A 21,250-nucleotide genomic window follows, 5' to 3' on the forward strand; every position below is an offset into this window, starting at 1 on the left:
TTTATGCGTGTACATTTGCTTTGTCTCATAATTTTACTGTGGAATAATCTCCCAAAATTGAACACAATTGTGTTGTTTTAGAATGTGCTTTTTCAAGTATTTTATCTGACACAAGTTGTCTGCTTTTAAAATTCATGAGAAAAAAAAATATATATTTTGGTTAAAAAGAGAGAGAGAGAGAGAGAGAGAGAGAGAGAGAGAGAGAGAGAGAGAGAGAGAGAGAGAGAGAGAGAGAGAGAGAGAGAGAGAGAGAGAGAGAGAGAGAGAGAGAGAGAGAGAGAGAGAGAGAGAGAGAGAGAGAGAGCGTATTTAACTTTATCACGTCTATGCCCAGCCAATAGCCTAGTAGCATGGTTACATCACAGTGGTAGCCTACTACAGTATTTGTGTGCATGTAAGCGCGCGCGCGTTTGATGCTCCATTGGCCTACTGAACTATGTCTCTGTTTCCTCTTACACCAGGCTAATCCAGATTTCCATTATCACCAAACACGCTCTGTGTTGCATTGAATACAGTTTAGAAATAAGTGATTTGCTTTTATTTTATTTATGATCGTGGCTAATTTTAAACTGCGTCCGTGGTGCACTTTGATAGCCTAAAATATTTTTCAGCATGGGTTGGTCCCAAACATTTTCTACTGTGGTCTTAATTGTCGTCCCTTTGAAGAAGTTTATCTATAATTATAGACCATTATCCCGTACAGCAGTTCATTAAGATGGCTATGGCATTTGCTGAAGTTCAGCGAACTATTGCGCCTGCACTCTGTGAAACTGACCGATTTCTTTTATTAGCCTATCTCTGACCCACTGTGTAAATTTGAATACTGGTCCTTACAACTGATACCAGATGACAAAAAGAAAAAGTGTTAGTGTAGGATACTCCCATGGACAGGGCCAGCTGGATCAGATCACGCCGATTATCATCGACCTAAGGGCAGGGAAACACCACGTTTCTCACCCCAGTGACACTGCTGTCTCTGAGTAGCAATTACGCAGATAAATGTGGGAAACAACGTATAGCGATATCATGATGAGGATCCGACATCGCCGCTTCTGTTATCTGTTATGAGAAGTGAATATAGGGCTAACAAGAATGTTGTAAATACGAGAAAAATCATTAGGCTATCATCGTAAAATTAGGCCCTTAGCCTTAATGTAGGCTATCGCATTTATCGAGTAAAAATCCGGTTGATATGGTAGCCTAAAGTTTAATACGAACATTCAAAAGAACATCATCTGTAGTCTAAAAGAAAAAACAGCCCTTTAGTGTCATTTCGTTTTATAACAGGCATACATATTTATTCTGACTCCTAATAATTTGTGTTTTAAGTCAACCTTTTAGCTGCTTATATGTGGGCCTAGTTGATTCATAATTTAGTCTAACATAGCCTATATGTCCTCAAAACATGAATTCAAACTGTGTGCTCTAGATTAGAATATATAACTTATATTTTACTCAAACACATCACTCTCGACCTTCAAAGCACATGTCAAATTTACAGGGTTTGGATAGACAACATTAGCATTGAAATTTCATCGAAAATTAGCAACAAAAAATGCACGAGTGTCGCCACTCGCCAGAGCACTGAAACTTAGTTTGTATTGGGGAAAAAGATGACCACAACCATTCTGTCAGATGTCTATGAACTGGACTGCCAGGCTACATATTTTTTTGCAAAATGCATCGTGGAACAGTAATCCTGGAGTAAAAGTCTTCTACTGACCATGTTTATCTCGTCATGGCAGATACAAAATACTCCTGATGCTGCTTGTCATTTCAAAAGTGCTTCTATTATAACCTTTACATTAGGGTTCAACTGGTCCTCCACTATCTCCCCCCACACCCCCCGTGTGTGTTTCGCTCTTAGACACAGTCGTTTTTCTTTAAGCAATGCGTGACGCCATCAAATGCTGCAACAGCAAAAAACTTCAGTCACCATCGTGAATAGTAAAAACAGCCCCTTCTATGAATGTTATTATCTGTAACAATCATATTACCTACTTTTTTATTATGCAGTTAATTTTGTCGTTAGTGACCTTTTGTGTTTTGGCTATATCATATTCCTTAAATAAATGGATTTTGAAAGTAAAATTTGCAGTGGTTAGTTGATAATTAATTGTTAGAAGTCGCTTTAATATTTTAGTCATGTGCTTGTTGTAGCCTATTTGTTTTCAGGATATTTAAAAAGGATCAAGACAATATGAACACCTTTCATGATGTAGGCTAAGAGCACAATTAAAGCTATTATCAATGTAAAAGCACAATTAAAGCTATTATCAATGAGGTAATTTCCACTCCAACTTATTTTGCAAAACAATATTTATTATTAATGAAAAACACCGTGTAAAAAATAGCACACTCCGAATATACAGTACCAAATAATGTACATTGTTTATTAGGCTACTGAGAAGTACACGTTGTATAAAAATGCTCGATTTTCACCCTTTTGAATTTTCATTACAAAGTACAAATAATAAAATCAATTTGTCAAACTAGAAAACATCTGTGTTTTCACACAAAATATATCAATGTAGACATCTGACAATTTATTTTATAGCCTGTTAAAAATGTTGTCCTGAGACGCCCTATGCAGTGATTACCACAATCACACGACAACGAAAAGTTCGTGGGGGCGAAAATTAGATTGAACTAAAATGTTAACATAAATATATATTTTATATTTCACAGCTTGAATATAGGCACGAACGTGTAAATGTTCACCATTCAGCTGTGTGAAACAAAACAGTACAAAAATAATCCTACCTTAAGGAGTGTATCGCTTTAAAAATGTGACGTTTAGTTTAAAAAAAAAATTAACAGCCGCTAGTGCCACTCACAATCCGATTTGCGTAGCTTTCGTGTAAAGACGTCGGTCCGTGCAAGACTCCCGGTAGTTGGTTTGGGGAGTGCTGAGACGCAAGGGTCGGCGGCAGCACCGGGACCACCGTGGAAGTCCGTGAGGCACAATGCGAGAGCGTGGGGCTTAAAGAGTTCCCGATAATGCTGTCTATGGAAAAGGGTGAGCGGTGAACCGGGGACTTGGCCGCTGTCTGTAAGGGGGAAGAAAGCCCAGGACTAAGAGGAGGATAGAAGCGGGAACGGGTGAGCTCCGTTGTGGTTGGCATGAGGGAAGGCGCGGGGATGAGAGTTCCGGTGTGAGGATGCCGGGACGCTGGCGGCTGATGCTGCTGCTGGAAGGCGAGGAGCGCGGAATGTGCATGATAAGACTGAAGCTGCAGACCGTATCCGCAACCGTAAGGCCCGTAGCCGTAGGCAGCGGCCGCCGGGAGGAAGCCTCCGTGTTCGCGGAGAAGTTCAGGTGCCTGCTGGCGCTTAAAGCGTTTCCGGCGGCGTAGAAAGCTCCCGTTATCAAACATGTCGGCGGACTCTGGGTCCAGTGTCCAGTAGTTGCCTTTACCGGGGTTCCCAGGCTCCCGTGGTATCTTGACGAAGCAGTCGTTTAGGGACAGGTTGTGCCGGATAGAGTTCTGCCAAGCTGGGAACTTTTCCCGGTAGTAGGGAAATCTGTTACTGATGAAGTCACAGATCTCGCTGAGCGTCAGGCGCTTCTTGGGACTCTGGAGTATTGCCATGGTGATGAGTGCGATGTAGGAGTACGGGGGCTTCACCAGGGTGTTCTTACTTGCTGGCTTGTAGGGGTCCCGTGCGGCGGAGCCATCCACACAAGACGACGAGCCGCTGAGCAGGATCTCGTCGTGCATCTGAGCTACCTCGTCCACGTAGGAGCGCGTATGGCCGTCTCCATCATCTCCCTCCCCGACCACGTCGATGTCGGTCTCCTCCGAGAGCACAGACGCATCCGACATCTCGGAGCTCAAAGTCATGGCTCTCTCGGGTCCCTGATGGGCTACGGCGGAAGAGCGCTGGGCGAGCTGAGCCTGCGTGTTACCTGCGCTCTCCAATCGAGGGAACTCATAAGACGCGCCGAGCAGATGCAGAGAGGACGTGCCAGTGTGTCACCAGTGCCATATGCTTTTAATGGATTACTGTCGGCACGGAATCAAGAGGTTGCCCAGATCCCCACATCCACACGTTTATTCTGTCTGGGGAGACCCTCCTAAAGGCCAGACCAGAATTCCAAAGAGGGCGGACCTTCCCTTGCGCTTTATACCAGCTCGCTGATCACATGACAACAAAGCGTCACCGCTGCTATATTGAAGAGATAAAACAAATATCAGTTTTGAAAATAATCTAAAGAACGGCGAGGTTCTATCTTTGGCGGTCCTCGCCGCCGCGTAATCCACTGGTTTGGTGGGATATTCCTGGGTCTTCTTTTATAGCCAATAATGACTCGAAGATGTAAGAAGCTCAGCGAACCAAGCACATCTTTATGGTAGGACCCTCCCTGCTATTGTTATATTTCTCAGAATAGACTGGCTATAGGATGAAATCATAATAACGTGTTTACTATGTCTGTTCAGGTGCTGAGCATGACGTTTAATGTGGACTTAATGGAATTGTAGATGATTTTCAGAAATGCCTCACTGTGTCTGCCTCACTACGCATTGCAGTTTGCGTGACACTGGAGTGCACTAGATCATCCGCGAGTCACTGGTAATGGAAAAAAAGTCAGCTGTTAAATCGCATCAGTCACGCGGATCACGAAAGAGCATTCTAGCTCGCTAAAAAAACAGGCCACATGAGCATGTGCCCTATCCCCGATAGGCCAACATTGTCCAATTCATAATTAATTTTAGCAATTGGTCTGGCAAGAGTCATTTTTAAAATGTTAAAGAATTAGGATATTTGTGTGTAAATACTGGAATATTGGACGCTTCTGTCACGATTTTACACATTAAGAAATATTATATTTTATTAGGCCTAGCCTACATAGGCAAATAATATTCCATAGCCTAATAATATGCGTCCAGTGGGAAAACAGGCCTTAATCGAAATAAGAGTTCAGTTGTAGGGTACAAGACAATAATTAAAGCATTAAAAAGTCCATGAAAATGTTAATGCTGCTTGAAAATACAAAACCAAAAGTAGGCTATAGCCTATCCATGCATGGCTCATAATTAGCCTTAACATAGGCTAACCAGGATTAAAAATCAATTATTAACAAATAAAAAAAAAAGATTTTTTTTGTATTTAAAACAAAAATTCAGCTGCATATTTATTTTCCCTTTAAAGGGGAGTGTCTGTCTTTTAGTTTTTTTTTGTTTTTACACAGCGAGCCTATAACGCCGAATCAATATTAAATAAGGACTATCAAGTTTATTGTGGTTAACAAAACATTTACAAACACTGCATTAAAATATTTAAAGGCGTAATGTTTTCATTCATTTTATTTGTTTGTTTGAATAAACGATCACTTATAATAAACGTACACGTCATAATGTCTTAACTTAATTGTTATTATTATTATTATTATTATTACTTTAATAGCGAAATAATATTAGGAGTATAACAATGATAATATGTTTTAGTAATAAAGTAGTTTACTAATAATTTAGTAGGCCTAAACTAAAAAAAAGAAAACACAAGAAGCTCGCTTTAATTTTTTTAAAGGAAAAAAAGGAAAAGAAAGAAAGAAAGAAAGAAAGAAAAAAAAACAGACAATTTTGTATAAAGTTGGCTACTAAAACAACTTGTGGTTAGGAGTGATGAAAACACTTGCCAAAAAGACACACACCGCTGACCCATGGATAGAAACTCGTGTCCCCGACATAAAAAAGGTCTTTTCAAACTCCTCAAAATGAATTATCTTTTCCTTCTTTATTACAGTTTCATGTTGGTTCTGGAGGATGCAGTGGGTATAAGGGGTATTTTTGTATGATTGCAAAAACATCTGGTCCGGTTTGATGGCCATTTTATGGTAACTCATGTGGTCAGGCTTGTGTATTAACATATATTTACTTCAGCCAGCAGAATTAAGGGCTGTGAGAGTGCCATCTCGCGGCAGTTCAGACGCCCTTCTGCCCGTTTTCCAAATTTTTTATCTCAATTTTAGTTTAGCCATTCTGTTTTGGTTCCACGGGATTTTTCCTAGTTTACAAAAACTTTGAAAAATTCTGTTATTTCTGAAATTAATTAAAGGTTAATTCGTTTTATAACTCTAAATGCCATTTGAAATTTTCTTCTGAATGATGATTTTTATCAAACTTGTATATTTAAGTTCAGTAATTTCACTTAAATAACAATTAATAGGTAATTATCATCGCCATTTAAGTGAAATTACTGAACTTAAATATACAAGTTTGATAAAAATCATCATTAAAGAAGAAAATTTCAAATGGCATTTAGAGGCTTTTGCATCTGAACTCTTCATTTGTTTATTTATATTTAAATATATATTCAACATTAAAACATTTTCATAATAAAAACTTTAATTAGTCGTTCAGAAATTTAGGCTAATTCAATAGTTTTATATCAGTCTAGCCTAAATAATAGTGCTATTTCAAAAATTTTGCTATAATTCGTGGGAAAAGGGTTGTTGGGTAGTATAGCATAATCATGGATGTAGCTAGGCTATCTTTTATAAATGAGGAGGAATTATATTTGCTTATAGGCCCAGAAAATTAATAGAAAGTCAAAATGCAATCATAAGCTGCATGCTTAAACTATAGTGAAACCCAAACAAAAGTGACTTTTAACTCTGATATGCTGCTACATTGTTACATATTATTGCTATATTGTTTACATCAGAAACTGATCAGAAACAATTTTGGCTGTTGCATACAGTTTCGCTGCTTCATCGTTGCGGCATATAAAAGAAACACACTTTAAATTCTGTAGACTGGTCAGAAAGCGTGCTGTGCGGCAAAATATACTTTCACAGGGCCTGTTAATCCTAAAACTAGGCCAATGAAGATTTGAACACTGGTACAAAATAAATTGTTTAAATTAACTTGGTTTGAAAAATACATCTAGGCTAGTTCTTATGCTAGTCGTTATTTAAAAAAAAAAACACATAGGCCTATTGTTGGTTAGATGTTTGGCTAGGCTATTGCTATAGGCCAATTTATTTGTGAAGACGGTAAAGCCTAATTTATACTTCTGCACGCAGTAGCTGCGCGTACCCGATCTGACTTGCACCTCTCCAAAAATGTACAGTGCGTCAATTCTACGTGGACGCAAGGCTGTGATTGGTCTACTAGAACCGCTCCCCGGGTTTCACATGCTCCCTCTGCATGTGTAGGCTAATTGCGCGTCAACGCGGACAACGACGCAGAAGTAGGCTATAAATGAAAACCAACGCGTAGCCTAATCCTATAGGCTAGTGGGGACGTAGGTCGGACGCAGAAGTATAAATCATTAGTTAGGTATAGCCTACGCACAATCCAGATCATCAGGACATCACAATAACTGGATGTGATGTTCCTATTGGCTGTGGCTTAATTATTCTGCGCGTGCGAGTGAATGAAATCGAGTTTTGAGAACCAGGGCGCCGTGAGACGGGTCAGGGCTTGTATGTGTGGTTAAACCACATCTAAAGTGTTTCTAAAGTCCCGCAGGGGTGACGCTTTCCGTGCCATTGGGGTAGCCTGGCTACTTTCCTGCCACGGCTGCTCTGGTGACAAGTCTCACAACGGTAATCAGAATTGTAACTAAAACATCTGCAGAGATTCGCTTGTGCTCTACAATTAATTTCACATGCACGGCATAAAACATGTTTAATTTCATAACGTGTGGGCCTATGTGTGAGTTTTTCAGAAGTGCGTGATAACAGCTGCTAGCAGTTCATGACAGCCGGTTAAAGCAATCTTTTTCATGTTGCGCGTAATTTCGACTCGCCTAAAAGTGGAAAATCCCTTATTTTGAAATAGGCTATTTCTATACGCTTAGTTACTTTTACAATTCATTATTTTCTGGGGGAAAAAATATTTTTTTTCTGGATATTTCGATTATACAATTGGCAGGATATTAAAAATGCGAGCGCTAAAGCTTAAAGGCGATATCTTTCGGATGAAATGTTCCTTTTTTTTTGCAGTTACGTTTGTGGTTCAGAAAGCTAACAGCTCAGCAATTCTAGCTAACCTAACACTCGTAATTTATTCTCTGAGGATTTCTGACATGGGCAAATCCAGACTTCCATAATTTCATGCAATGTGAATATATATTATATATAGGCCTAGGCCTAGTATATAGTAATCATTGTTTGTTATTTGCAGCAGAACACACAATTGTTCTAGGCCTATACATTTTGTAGGCTAAATATGGTTCATAGCTGTAAATATCCTACACTTTAATTAAGGTTTCCTAGTATCTTTACAATTTTAAATAGGCTATAGCCAACTACTAACAGACGTTATTGGTTATAAAAATACATATTGATGTGAGCTTGAATATGTATCTGGGACAAAGTCATCATATAGCCTATAATTCAAAGTTATTAAACATGCAGCCCACCATACTTGAGGGCAGGACTTCAATAACAAGTGTTCAAGTAAATAACAGATTGGGACGACATCATTTCTGGTTAATATTATGTAATTTCAACTCACTTTTATCTTAAAACATAACACCAATATCGCACAAAAGAGACCCGACGATGCTCATGAGCGTCGCGATTCTATTCTTGGTCCAGAGTTGTGCGCAGGGCAGGCAGGCTGGTTTCTGGATCCAGCCCACTGGGTCGCATTTCAGCCCTGTCGTCACTTCCGTCTTCCTCTTTCGCTTCCATCTTGCTCTCCGCGTGTGTTTGCTGCTAGCGAGCAGGTCAGTGAGGAGCTCTAAAATACTCTATTTCCTGCACAACCACTCCTGGTTCCGAGGCTCAAGGTAAATAAGTACCTCATTTACCAAACGCGGCTGCTGTTTTATAAGAATCACCCGCGGAAAGATGGCTGAATTGGTTCTGGTGAGACTCGGCCCAGCCGAGAGACTCGGGCCTGAGAGCGCGTGAAAATAGCATTGCTGCTTTTAGCGCACGCGACATTGATCTAATGCGTTTTACGTTTATATTTACAGACCGAATGGTAATAACTTTATTATTTACGACTTTTCATTCACCGTTTTCGTGTAATAAATTGGCTAGCGTTTTCCCGTGTGGACTAATAACATCTTTTTAATCCGACTCCGAGTTTTGTATTGAAAACTTTTAAGAGTTGCATAGCAGTGTCGGTCTGGAAGTGTTATTTTGCGGTGTTACAACCACCTGACTTTTGCTGCGGTCGCTCTTTCTCAACAGGCCTGACAGCAAGCTCATATCTTTGCTCTTTACTGGCCGCTGCTCCTAAAATAAAACAGTCGTTTTCTGATTTAAATGTGTTTGAAATTGAGTGTATTCTTAATTTGGTAGTGTTATGAATTGTTGTGCATGTGTGTGTTGAAGTTTTGCAAGCTAAAGATAATTTTGTCCGCTGAATTTGTTATTCAGACCGCACCCCGAAACACATTTGTGTCTTAACGTCATTCCGTCCTCCACACTATCAATGACATCCTTCTGTCTTACAGATGAAAGAAACGATAATGAACCAGGAGAAATTAGCCAAGTTGCAGGCACAAGTCCGCATCGGTGGAAAGGTAAGGACTGACATCAAAAGAAACATTAAAACCTTTATGTATGTGTACTTAAGTATCAGGCCAAATAAGAGTAGTTCCTTACATATTGATGCCGTTTTGTTTTGATAGGGCACCGCTCGCAGAAAGAAGAAGGTGGTCCACAGAACGGCTACTGCCGATGACAAAAAGCTCCAGTTCTCCCTGAAGAAATTGGGAGTAAATAACATCTCTGGCATTGAGGAGGTAAGGATTGGCTCAGCTAAATAGAAGTCTACATTTACAAATGAAATATTAACTTATTCTATGTACATAAATGCTTTGGTCTTTCAATTGTCATGCTGTTGCTTTTCAGGTGAACATGTTTACAAACCAGGGCACTGTGATTCACTTCAACAATCCCAAAGTGCAGGCCTCACTTGCAGCCAATACTTTCACCATCACAGGCCACGCCGAGACCAAGCAGCTGACAGAGATGCTGCCCTCTATCCTCAACCAGTTGGGCGCTGACAGCCTGACCAGTCTGCGCAGACTTGCAGAGGCCCTGCCCAAACAAGGTGTGTTTTGTTCTCGAAATGGGTCAGATCACACGAGACAGTCAGAGGCAGTGTGTCACATTTCTTTTGTTTCTTTTAATGCAGATAGTGCAGCATAGTGAACAACCAAAGAAAATCTTAGGCGACTGAAGTCCTGAAATTTTCGATTTTTGTCATGTTATAATGAGTTATAACTGTCAAGACACTATCATGTCAGCCACTCTGTGCATGTCATCGCACAGAGTGAGGCTGAACATATCAGCTTTGTGGCTGAGAAATGAATAGACTAACTCAAAGCTTAGGCTACTCTTAATGAACACAAAAGGCGTGTCCACTTTAATAAACTGCAGCAAAACGAACTTACTGTCGGCACAGGGCAATTGCGCATTATTTACCAAATAATAAAAAAAAAAGTTAGGTTATCACTAGGGATGGGTATCGTTAAGGTTTTATCGGTATTACTACTCTGACTGATCCCGCTTATCGATCCGGTACTTTAACGGTATTCTTATCGGTTCTTTTTGGTGTTTTTTATTATTTATTTTAAGAATTAAGAACATAATTAAACTATATTTTGAAATGTAAAATAGAAAAAGCAAAATGAAGAAAAATATCTTTTTGTTATGCAGCAGTGTGCAGGCTTTTTTTGTTTATACAAAAAGGACACGTAAGAAAAAAAAAACAAGTACAAACACAAGGATACAATTAATCAAAGATACAAATTATATACAAAGTGCTTTAATTTCAGGAAGGTCTACTAACACATTTTTTCAGGTAATTGTTTCTGTCTGAAAAGAAACCTAGTAATCAAATATAAAATAGCACTATATAGTTTATCATAGATAGAATAATGCGTATTAAATCTAAAGTTTTCTCTGCCTTCTGTTGTTTGATTTGCATTAATGGCTGAATCGTCAGCAGGTTTAGTCTATTAGACTGCTGCCCCTTTAAGACAGAGTGCAGATAACTGATGCACCATCATTTTCTCCCTATTATTTACGTCCATTTAAGACATAATTGTGTTTAAGTGAATAAACTCTGTTTAAGTGAATCTCAGAGCTGACATTTTTATGTATATTTGATAGTTAAGGACGCACGAAGCCCAAGTATAGGCTACTTTTCTTGTCTCGTTGCAGTCCGTTTCGGCCGTTTCCCCGCCTTGTGAACAGCGTCTCTTGCGCAGGTTTTTGTGTTTTTAATAGCCATTTTCTTGATCTTGCAACAGTAGAAGACAGCATTTTGCAACAATCGCCGATCGTGCTGATTCTGACGGTTACGTTTGGGTTTTAGGAAGAACTGACAGCGCTCCGCAGCGTTGTGAAGTAAAGGAAGTTAAGCTGGACAGATCGTCTCGTTTTTTAACGGTTTCATCTCAAATATCTTCTTTTTATAATCTTTGGAAGCCGAAATACAAAATATATTAGAATAATACCCCAGATCTAAAGTGTAACCACGTTGAATGTTTAGTTCTGTCCTGATTGTCACTCATTAAGCAGGGCTGTCGTGTTGCGCGTGCTGTGGCTTTGCGTGAGAGATCGCTCTCTCTCTTCTCGCTCTCTTCTGAACTGCGAATTGCAAATTTGCATCACAGACAAATGGTTTAATTAAAATATAGTTTATAAATAGAAATGGCTGGCGATATAAACATGTTCAAGATAACGTCTTTATAGGAATAATAAATAGTAGCCCAACTTGCGTGTATTTAGGCTACTTAATTTCTCCAGTACCGACAGCAGAACCGATAACGTCCGAGCTTATCGATACAGCGGTCTTTCAAAATTCAGTACCGGGGCCCGTTTAATACCGGGTTTCGGTACCCATCCCTAGTTATCACACTAAAACATTGTAATATGCAAATGGTGATATGTTCAGAAAGCCTACTCAAAATAGACAGGGCAAGCTAACACAGACAAGTGAGCTTACCACTTTTAGATGTGTCATGTTTGTCACCGAGCTGCGGAAAACTGTTGCTTGCTAACTTTGCATTCAGCCTTTTTCCCCGTTTATCAACTGACTATTAACACTCTCACAATTAAATAAATAATATTCAGCATCAAGCCTTCAATAGCCTACTTATCGTTCTCCTGGGGTGGTTAATCCAAAGAAGGGGGTTGTTCTGAAGAAACAAGGTTAAAAAAATGCCCCCATTAACGGTTTGTGGTTTCCACCTGATGAAATGAGCACGCCTCAGCGCAGCAAAACTGATGAAATGAACAAGGCAAAAAATCAACCAATCAGAATTTTCGGCAAAACACAACGTATCGACCAATTAATCGACTGGGACAGTACTAAACTAAACCCATAAAATAGTGTGTGTTTCAAACAGGTGTTAGCGTATTTTTGGGGTAGGGGTGTGTCATTGCAGCTGGTCTGTTCCTAGAGAGTATACTTTAAAATAGACTTTTAGTTGGTTATTTATGCATGGACTGAGCGAGTACATCTCAAGCAGGAATACCCAAACTTTTGTCAGCTGAACCCATTTGACCTAAACGTTTCTTTGAAGTACCCCGAAAGAATTTAAGCTAACATTTCAATTTAACAGGGTCACATATTCTCAGTTCTTTGATGGTTAAAGGGATAGTTAACATAAAAATGAAAGAGTGGTCATCATTTATTCACACTCATGTCTTTCCAAATCCGTAAGACTTTCGTTCATCTTCGAAACAAATTAAGACATTAAGGAAATCTGACCGTTTTTTTCCCCTCATTGACAGTTCACGCAACTACAAATTTGATGTTTCAAAAAGTTCATACAGAGATTGTAAAGCTAATCCTAATGAATTGAGTGGTTGTCTAAATTTTTGGAAGAGACTCGATCGGTTTATATGGTTTATTCTCATAAAAATTGATCAGTGAACATAAACAGAAGCTTAACGAGAATTAAGCATGCTTGAGCTTCCGTTTACCATAACATATGTGTGCATTGAAGAACATGTATATGCGAATTAAAGCCTAAATTCAATCTGTTCATCACAAAGCAAGTTGAAGCCTGAAAATGGTAGTTGCGTAGCTGTCAATGGATTGAAAAATCTCTCAGATTTCATAATTTCTTTATCTGTGCTTCGAAGATGAACACAAGTCTTGCGAGTTGGGAATGACATGAGGGCAAGTAATGTCAGAATTTATTTTTGGGTGAACTATCAATTTTTTTATTTATTTAAATATTTAATTAACTCTCAAACCCCAGTTTGTAAAACTTGTAAATGCAAAATTGGATAGATTTTTTTTTTCTTCTTTTTACCTCACTCTCTACTAAGTTTGGGCTAATGTATATCTGAATACTTTTAATTCTGTTAATTATTAGAATTAATATCTTGTTTAAAATGGTGAATGTTTGACCATTTTTCTCCCATTTTTTTTCAGCTGGTGATGGAAAGGCACCTGTAGCTGCTGGAGAGGAAGATGATGATGAAGTTCCAGGTCAGTATATTGCTCTGAAACTCCCCTCCCTAATTCGCCTTTAACCACATCTTAAGTTGCAACGTGCATTAACCATAAGATTTTTTTGTATATTTTTTTTGATTATTCCTTGTGTATTTTAAATGCCTCCTAGCTTGAGCTTCACAATCATTACCATATGGTTTTCTGTGCATGTGGTAATGTAAGCATAGCACGCTTGCTTACGTTAGGGCAGCATAGTTGCTTGTGTTGTGGAAATGTCCAAAAAAGGAGGGTTTCAGCAGGTTGTCTAGGCTGTTACATTGTCAACATATACAAGTGTTTAAAATGTCCTCTATTGTTTATGAGCACTGAAAGCTCGGTTTGCTTTTCTTTTTAAAGAGAGGGGGGCAAACGCATACGGTTGCCATTACAATTCTCCAGTTCTCCTTCCTGAGCAAACTCCAGTTAGTAACTCAAGTCTTGCACATGTACAGTATGATTACAACTCCGACACTGCAAAATTAGCTCACCCGTGCGATGACAAAAAGGGTTAACAGCTTGTGCCATTGTGCCCATTACTGAGATTCAACCTTTTATGTCCCCTCTGAAAACAATCAAAGCCTTCTGTTAGTGATTCCCTCTCTGATGCCCCGGAGCAGAAAAGTTGATATTCCATTTATCAGATTTCATCTCCTAAAAGGCAACCTGCTTTGATCCTCTGCGGTTTCATTTTTACAGCTGTGGACTTTTCAGTCTCCCAGTGCTCGTTTATGTTCTCTGTGGAAATCACTTGCACACGTGGGCTCACTCAAGTGAAAGAATAGCACAGAAATTGCTCTTTCAGATCGTGTCTATAAACACTCGGACAGCATTTCATCAAGATTAGATTTTAGGTTACGTTTACATGACAACGGTGTACTAAAAATAGAAAAGTTTTTCCTTTGCATTTTTACATTAAAAAAAGTTTAAAATGGCCGTATAATGCATTCCAGGCCAGTTGTTGGTGAGCTGTCTGTCCCTTCATAGTTGTGTGGTCAAAAAGTACCGACGTTGGTACTGAAATTTAAAAAATATGACTCTTTGAGTGGAATCATAAAGACCTTTTATTGTGCTCATGCGCTTATCAAATATGTCTGTGATTGGCTATAATGATCAGCGCTTCAAAAACATGTTGTAAATATATGCACTTGCTGATACATACGGGAGCATTGAAAATAATTTATTTTTGGGTGAACTAACCCTTTGTATGTCTTTGGAACCCCTTTGAGTTGCCTACATGTAGACATTATATTGTTTTACTGAATCCACATTTTCTCTCTTTGCAGATCTTGTGGAGAATTTCGATGAGGCTTCAAAGAATGAGGCAAATTAACATGATGGGAAGGAAAGGCGTTTGAGATCTCTGGTCTCAGCGGAGACTTGTGGGACTTTTTTCCCCTATTCTTTTATAAGTGTATTGCATCCCTGAATCTACTATATCTTTTCCGTGCACTGCTGTGGCCCTCATGTGTCCATGCTGAGAGTGTGAGATTGATTGAACCACTCAAGTTCATGCACAGTTTTACTGGTATGTGTGTTTGCTTGTGCGGTCCAAGAGGCATCTTTGCCTCCACCTTCCCTGTTACTGAGGCTCACTCATTTGGAGCTTTTCTGAATCAACATCTGGAAATAAACATTTGCTATTGACAAAAATATTATTAAACACTGTTGTTATGTTTAATTGGGGATTAACAAACAATTATGATACTTTAGGAATTAGTACAAAAACTCATGCTAGAAATGCAGTGCACTTCTTAAAGCAGCACTATGTAACTTTCAACCTTTATAATATTTTTCCAAAACCTTTGGGATTGTACATCGATTTACAATTGGTTGAATGACAGGTCTACCATAGCCTGACAGTGTCTTTATCGCTTTTACTGGCACTATGTAACTTCGGGGAGCGGGTAGGAACCTGAGCATGAAAAGAACAAGATTTGACTGCTTTTACAGTATACATCACTTCCCCCACTTCCTCAAATTCCGACGCGAGAGCCCAACGAGCTTTTTTTTTTTTTTCCCTCTGTACGTTGTCATGGCTGAAGCAGCAAGTTAAACCAAGAAGGCTTTGTTGGAGGAGGACAGTAGAAAGAGAAAAAGGGAGAGTGGCTAAATAAAAGTCTGGACGAGGATCAATATTGGTCCAGTGTTAGGCCGTGTTTTCTCCAAAGTGTTTTTTCCACGCGCCTGGCGTATGTTTTCAATGGGAGCGCCGCATTTTTAAACGGCATGAGCATAGCTGAGCGTTTATTTGACGCTGATGCACCGAGCGGCCGGCGTTTTTTACTGGTCGCCAAAAGTTGAAAAATGTTCAACTTTGGATAAAACGCTCATCACTGTCACTTTTTAACCCGCCGTCCAATCACAGTGGAGGAGGGGTGGGACTAATACCACACTGACCAACTGTCACAACATTCTTTCAGTACATCTACATCAACCAACAGAGTTAAACGAGCTAACTGATGCACCGGACCGGAGTTGGGGGACTTAATCTTCCCCCGCCTACAAAATGTGAAGTGCGTCAGAAACAGAGTGTGCGTGCAATCAGTTTATTGTTAGCAATGTGTTGTGTAGCTTTGCCCCTCGCCGCATCCAGTGTAGACTGCATTGCTTTCTTTTGAGGGCGCTTAACACACTCAAGCATCCCCATTGAGCCGGGGCGGGCAGCTCGCGCCAGCTTGAGACGTGAAAGTATACTGACTACTTAGTTGGTAGGGGCTACATTCTTGCAAGTAAATAATACATGATTAGATGGACAAAATAATCGGTCAGGATAACTATCCTTTGTCTGCAGGCTGATAGTCATGTTTGTTACTTGGTTTTCTAGTTAAAGTGACTTGCCTCAGGTTATAATGCAAATCGATTCAAAATTTGCAGATTCATCTATGGTAGCTTGATATTATAATATTGACTATATGGCTATTATCTGCAACAAACATTGAAATGAATTAGCATATCTATTATGTAAAACAGTAGCCAATAGGTTAACGTTAATGTAAAGACGCTGGCTTGTAAACGTGAGCTACATGATCTTTTGACGTTTAAAAAAAAAATAAAGCCCATGAAACTAATATTCATATGACATGCTAAAATAAATGCCAATGTACCTGGGATGAAGACGTTTCGCATGCAACGCTGGCAGCCTGCCCAAGATGTGAGAACTCTTTCCTTTCGCAGAGTTTGGGAGTATCGCTTGTCAACAAATGCACGTGTGTATAACTTAGTGTAACCATGACAGATTTTACTACAGTAGTAGAAGACAATCTACTGTTTCCCTACTGTGGGGGGGACCCCGAGAACAAAATTTCAAAAGTAACATAATGCTGCTTTAAACAATAGTTTTTCAGACGTCAATCAGATACATCCTTTAGTACAAGTAAACGTTTATTTACAGTTGTAGAACACAATTTGTCATAAAAAGAGGGTAATCCAAAGAGTAAACCTGAACACAATCTTTCTGGGTGCAACAGCAAAAAAATGAGTTGAATTAGTACTAGGACAAACATCACTGAAAACTGTTGCTGTAAATCTGTTTTGCACCATGTTCCTTTGCACTCCATTGATTCTAAAGTACTGATTTAGACTCTTTATTTTATGAACCATTCTTAATACCAGTCAAGTTTAATGTGAAGCTGCTTTGTTTTGCATTAAATGCAAAATTTAAATGGCTTTTCAAGTACACATTGCAAATTGGCAAATACTATTGACCTAAACCACATCACATTGACTAACAACACACATACACATATATACACTGTATAATATATTAAATTCAACACTCAAATTCTGTTGTCAGCAATCATGTGTCTATGGGTCAGTACATTTGTTTGTTCACTCAATGGTGGATTCAAAAATGACAATTCACTTCATCAGTTGGCACACTCAAATATTCACTCCAATTTGTCATGTACATGCCATGGTTATTCTTTGATACCTTGCAGAAGCTTCAGAAGATGAGCCTCCAAGACCTGTTGGACTGGGAAACATGAAGAATTACATGCATGTTGAGACAGTAAGACCAGCACAAATCAGGTACAAAGAAGGTTAATGATCTCAGCTTCATCAAATATTCATATTTTAAGAAAGTATTATTTAACACTGATGGGAATCTTGTTAGTGTTACCATTTCTATGGCCCATCGCCACAGCCATGTCCATAGCGTTGAACCCAGAGTCCGACTCCATGGTTGGGTCAGCTCCACTCTCTGGTCAGTGATCAGAAGTCATGATATTCATTACACAACAGTGAACCAAACCTCTGAAAAAAATTAAAGACTGGAATGCATCCGAGTGAAATGAACTGAATTCAAAGTAAGACTTTTACCTAAGAGGATTTCCACACAGCGAACATGATTACCATGCACTGCGTAGAGTAACGGAGCACCACCATTCTGAAAATGCACAAGCACTGCTTTAAGTGCTAATCATTTTTTGCTGAAACATTGATTCTGACTTCTGAACAAACCCGTCAAATCCATTTAACAACGAGCATGTTTAGCAAAGTATTTTATTACTAATGTCTAAAGAAATCAACAATGTGACCACTTACCCAATCATACTCGTTGACGTCAACTCCACAGTCGATAAGCATTCTGACAATATCTGTGTACCCTTTACTGCAGGCCAATGACAGTGCACTCTCTCTCCCTTTGGCCAAAAGATGAGGATCTGCACCCTGAAAGCAAAGGATTCGGAGTATATAAAGATTCAGCCATTACATTTCTCAGGTGGCTCCGACCTGCTGAGGCTTTTAGCTAAAAAAGGGTGAAAGTTTAAAGAATAACAAAGCTACCAGAAAAGTGACCCCCACAAACAAAGATGGCAGCATGCACCGGACGAACGTCTGCCACGGACATGAATAGGAATGCTAACTGATTGCTTTGTGCAGGTATATTTGGACTATTTGATCTCAGTGGTCAGTTAAAGATAACTTCAGAACTGATGTAGTGAAAGTGTACAGTATTTTGCACTCACACTCTGTAACAGGAACTCCACCACAGCAATCTGTCCATGAGCTGCAGCCCACATCAGTGGGGTGAATCCTTCCTCATCCTGCAGGTTTATCACAGACTCTAATTTAAAGAGCCAAAGGAAGGTAAGTGTCAGCTCCTCATTTATCACAATTTTTAGACATAATTTACCAAGGAGATAATAATTGATTATTATTTGAAAAGTTTGGGGTAAATTTATTTAGATTAATTCATTAATACATTTATTCAGTGGACACATTGAATTAAATAAAAGTGACCGTAAAGACATTTGTAATGTTGCAAAGGCTGTTCATCAAAAGAATGCTGGAAATAAACATCACAATTTCTACAAAAATATTAAGCAGCTCAATGTTTTTCAACATTAATAATGTGCAATGTTCTTATTATTATAAGGGTCATGTGACAATGAAGACTAGAGTAATGATGCTGAAAATCCAGCTTTGCCATCATCATTAACATTACATGTTAAAATATTTATATAAAAAAGAAAGAATTATTTTAAATGTAATCATATTTCACAATATTACTGCTTTATTTTTGATCAAATAAACGCAGCCTTGGTGAGCATAATAAACTTTCAAAAGCATTTACAAACTTTTGAACAGTATTTAAGACTAAACTGTACTTTTGCTTCACATCGATTTTACAAACTTGCCTTGTTCTATTCGACTTGCAAGGAACACCATCTCTCCTTGAGCCGCCAATTGATGTATAGACAGTGCTAGGAAAGAGGGGGAAAAAGGTGAACGTGAAGGTATAGTCATGGTTTTAGTTTTAAAGAGTAGATCTGGGGTGTCCAATCCTAGTCCTGGAAGCCCAACACCCTGCAGAGTTTAGCTCCATCTCGTCCCAATATATCTGCCTGGAATGTTTTAGTAATCCTGAAGACCTTGATTGCCTCAGTTCAGGGGTGTTTATTGGGGTCGGAGCTAATCTCTGCGGCACAGTGGCATTCCTGAACCAGGATTGGATAACACTGGAGTAGATTGACAAATATCAGTGGATAGTTTTGGCAAATGAAATGAGAGACTTACAGTGAACAAGCAACGGTGTGGATGAGACCTCGTTCCCACGGTGTTTGTTGGTGAGTGTGGTGGACTGCTTAATGGGAGAGAAGTGTTTGGTGGTTGATGGCGTGTACACATGCCTAACCTGAATACCAGGTGAGGGAGATGTTTGGATATTACACTCCGCTGTTGAGAAACAGAAACAAGACATCTTAAAGACTTCCCAGACAATGATATTCACCAAAAGGGTGGTCATTTTCCTCCATTAATTTGTTTTACCTCCATTCATTTGATTTACCTTTAAATAACACAGAGGCCACCTCCAGATCAGAGTTCACCTGGTCCTGGATGTTTTTACTGTCTTCCTCGTTCAGCGACTTCACGAAGCGTGAGCATACGTTCATGTCAAAGCGATTAGGTAATATAAATTTTATCCCCATGGAGTTCTGTGAGTTGGCATCCTCCACTGAGCCAATGCTGACTGATGGCTCGACCTTTATGCCAGTCACCTCTGGTAATGGGCACAAACCTTCCATCTCCTCCGATGCCATTGTCCACACAGGACCTGTTATATTCCACAGAAGCTACAAGTGATCTTGAGCTTGTTCCATAAATAGAATCAAACCTTTGTGGTTGGCGGATAACGTCTGCCTCCCATACAGAATAAAGCTTTTGTACCTGGAATATTTAGATAGAGATATTTACATTAATAGAAATATATGAACGATCAACTGTAAGTCGTATGGATATATTATAGCAGCTATGTAACATCAAAGGCTACCGTGTTGGGGACATGTTTTGATTTTGTCCCACAGTTTGAGTGATAACAGCAATACTCTAAACTCACAACTGATTAATCATAAAGGTTATTATGATGGTATTTTAATAACAGATTTCATTGTGGAATTTTACTCATGCACGTTTGATCATGGACAGCCTAACTTACATGCCCGACAAATGAGCGTGCTAAATGTCAGTGTAAACTAAACAAGGTTAGCCAACCAGCTAACTTTAACTACCTTTACATATTATACTCTGTAAACCAGTGAAGAGGAAGTTAAACCTTTACTGTATAAATATCTCTTAATTTCAGAGTGTGCATTTTATCAGTTAAAATACAGACGGAATACGAGAGCGCACACCGAACACGTTAGTTCATTGTGCAGCATAGCTTCTAATGCAGGATTAACGGGCTAAGGCTACTGTCGTATTATTTCAGCATTAAAAACATCGACTGTACATGTTTATGGAACATTTTATCGAAAAATTTAACCTTAATTTATATTACATAATGCAATCATAAATACCTACCGAGTTATTAATATCGTGTGTTTTGAAAGGACGGGTTGTTCTTGACGTTGATTGTGAATAAAGTTTTTTCAAAGAACGGGAGGGTGGAGTCAGGCTGAATCCGAACTCGCCCCCTAAACCCTAGTGTTCACTTGAAGCCTGTACACTTGTGAGTCCACTAGTCCACTATGGTCTCGGACCTTACAGTCTATGTCTCGGACACATAGCTGTCCCCTTCAAATAACGCCCTATTTGAGGGTATGTAAGGAGGCGATTTTGGATTCAGCCAGTGTCATTACATGCGTGAAGAGAAGAGACAACTCAACGCCTGCGATATGTTATGGCGCCGTTTTATACATAAACAATATTTATATTTAATATATATAAACAATATGAATGTAAGCCAGAGGAGAACTGGCCCCCGACTGAGCCTGGGTTCTCCCAAGGTTTTTTCTCCATCCAATCTGATGGAGTTTTGGTTCCTTGCCACTGTCGCCTTGCTATTGGCTTGTTTTTGGCTTGCTCGGTTGGGGTTATTTAGC

The 21,250-nt window shown here is 39.2% G+C and overlaps 3 protein-coding genes across 4 annotated transcripts; 1 reads left to right on the plus strand and 2 right to left on the minus strand.

Annotated features, from left to right (window-relative positions):
• Positions 1-2,451: 2,451 nt before the first annotated feature.
• On the minus strand, positions 2,452-4,337 carry foxd1 (forkhead box D1). Its single transcript, XM_039649859.2, has one exon. It carries the CDS (start codon positions 3,843-3,845, stop codon positions 2,814-2,816), a length of 1,032 nt encoding a protein of 343 aa, XP_039505793.1. The 5' UTR covers positions 3,846-4,337; the 3' UTR covers positions 2,452-2,813.
• A 4,155-nt stretch (positions 4,338-8,492) lies between these two features.
• btf3 (basic transcription factor 3) lies at positions 8,493-15,076 on the plus strand. Of its 2 annotated transcripts, none has more exons than XM_039650011.2 (6): positions 8,493-8,682; positions 9,421-9,489; positions 9,598-9,711; positions 9,821-10,022; positions 13,365-13,421; positions 14,708-15,076. In XM_039650011.2, the coding sequence occupies exons 2-6, from the start codon at positions 9,421-9,423 to the stop codon at positions 14,752-14,754; spliced, it is 489 nt and encodes a 162-aa protein (XP_039505945.2). In that variant the 5' UTR covers positions 8,493-8,682; the 3' UTR covers positions 14,755-15,076. The 2 variants fall into 2 exon arrangements, with proteins under 2 accessions (XP_039505945.2, XP_039505946.1); XM_039650012.2 differs by having other exon boundaries at positions 8,602-8,745.
• Positions 14,877-20,834, minus strand: ankra2 (ankyrin repeat family A member 2). The gene is made up of 9 exons (XM_039650010.2): positions 20,730-20,834; positions 19,717-20,096; positions 19,446-19,604; positions 19,067-19,132; positions 18,395-18,492; positions 17,970-18,095; positions 17,745-17,811; positions 17,545-17,625; positions 14,877-17,397 (listed from the first exon to the last, which is right to left on the minus strand). Exons 2-9 carry the CDS (start codon positions 19,967-19,969, stop codon positions 17,342-17,344), a joined length of 906 nt encoding a protein of 301 aa, XP_039505944.1. The 5' UTR covers positions 19,970-20,096; positions 20,730-20,834; the 3' UTR covers positions 14,877-17,341.
• Positions 20,835-21,250: the final 416 nt, after the last annotated feature.

Source organism: Pimephales promelas, chromosome 4 (assembly GCF_988280905.1).
Source record: "Pimephales promelas chromosome 4, fPimPro1.hap1.1, whole genome shotgun sequence".
NCBI classification, from domain to species: Eukaryota; Metazoa; Chordata; class Actinopteri; order Cypriniformes; family Leuciscidae; genus Pimephales; species Pimephales promelas.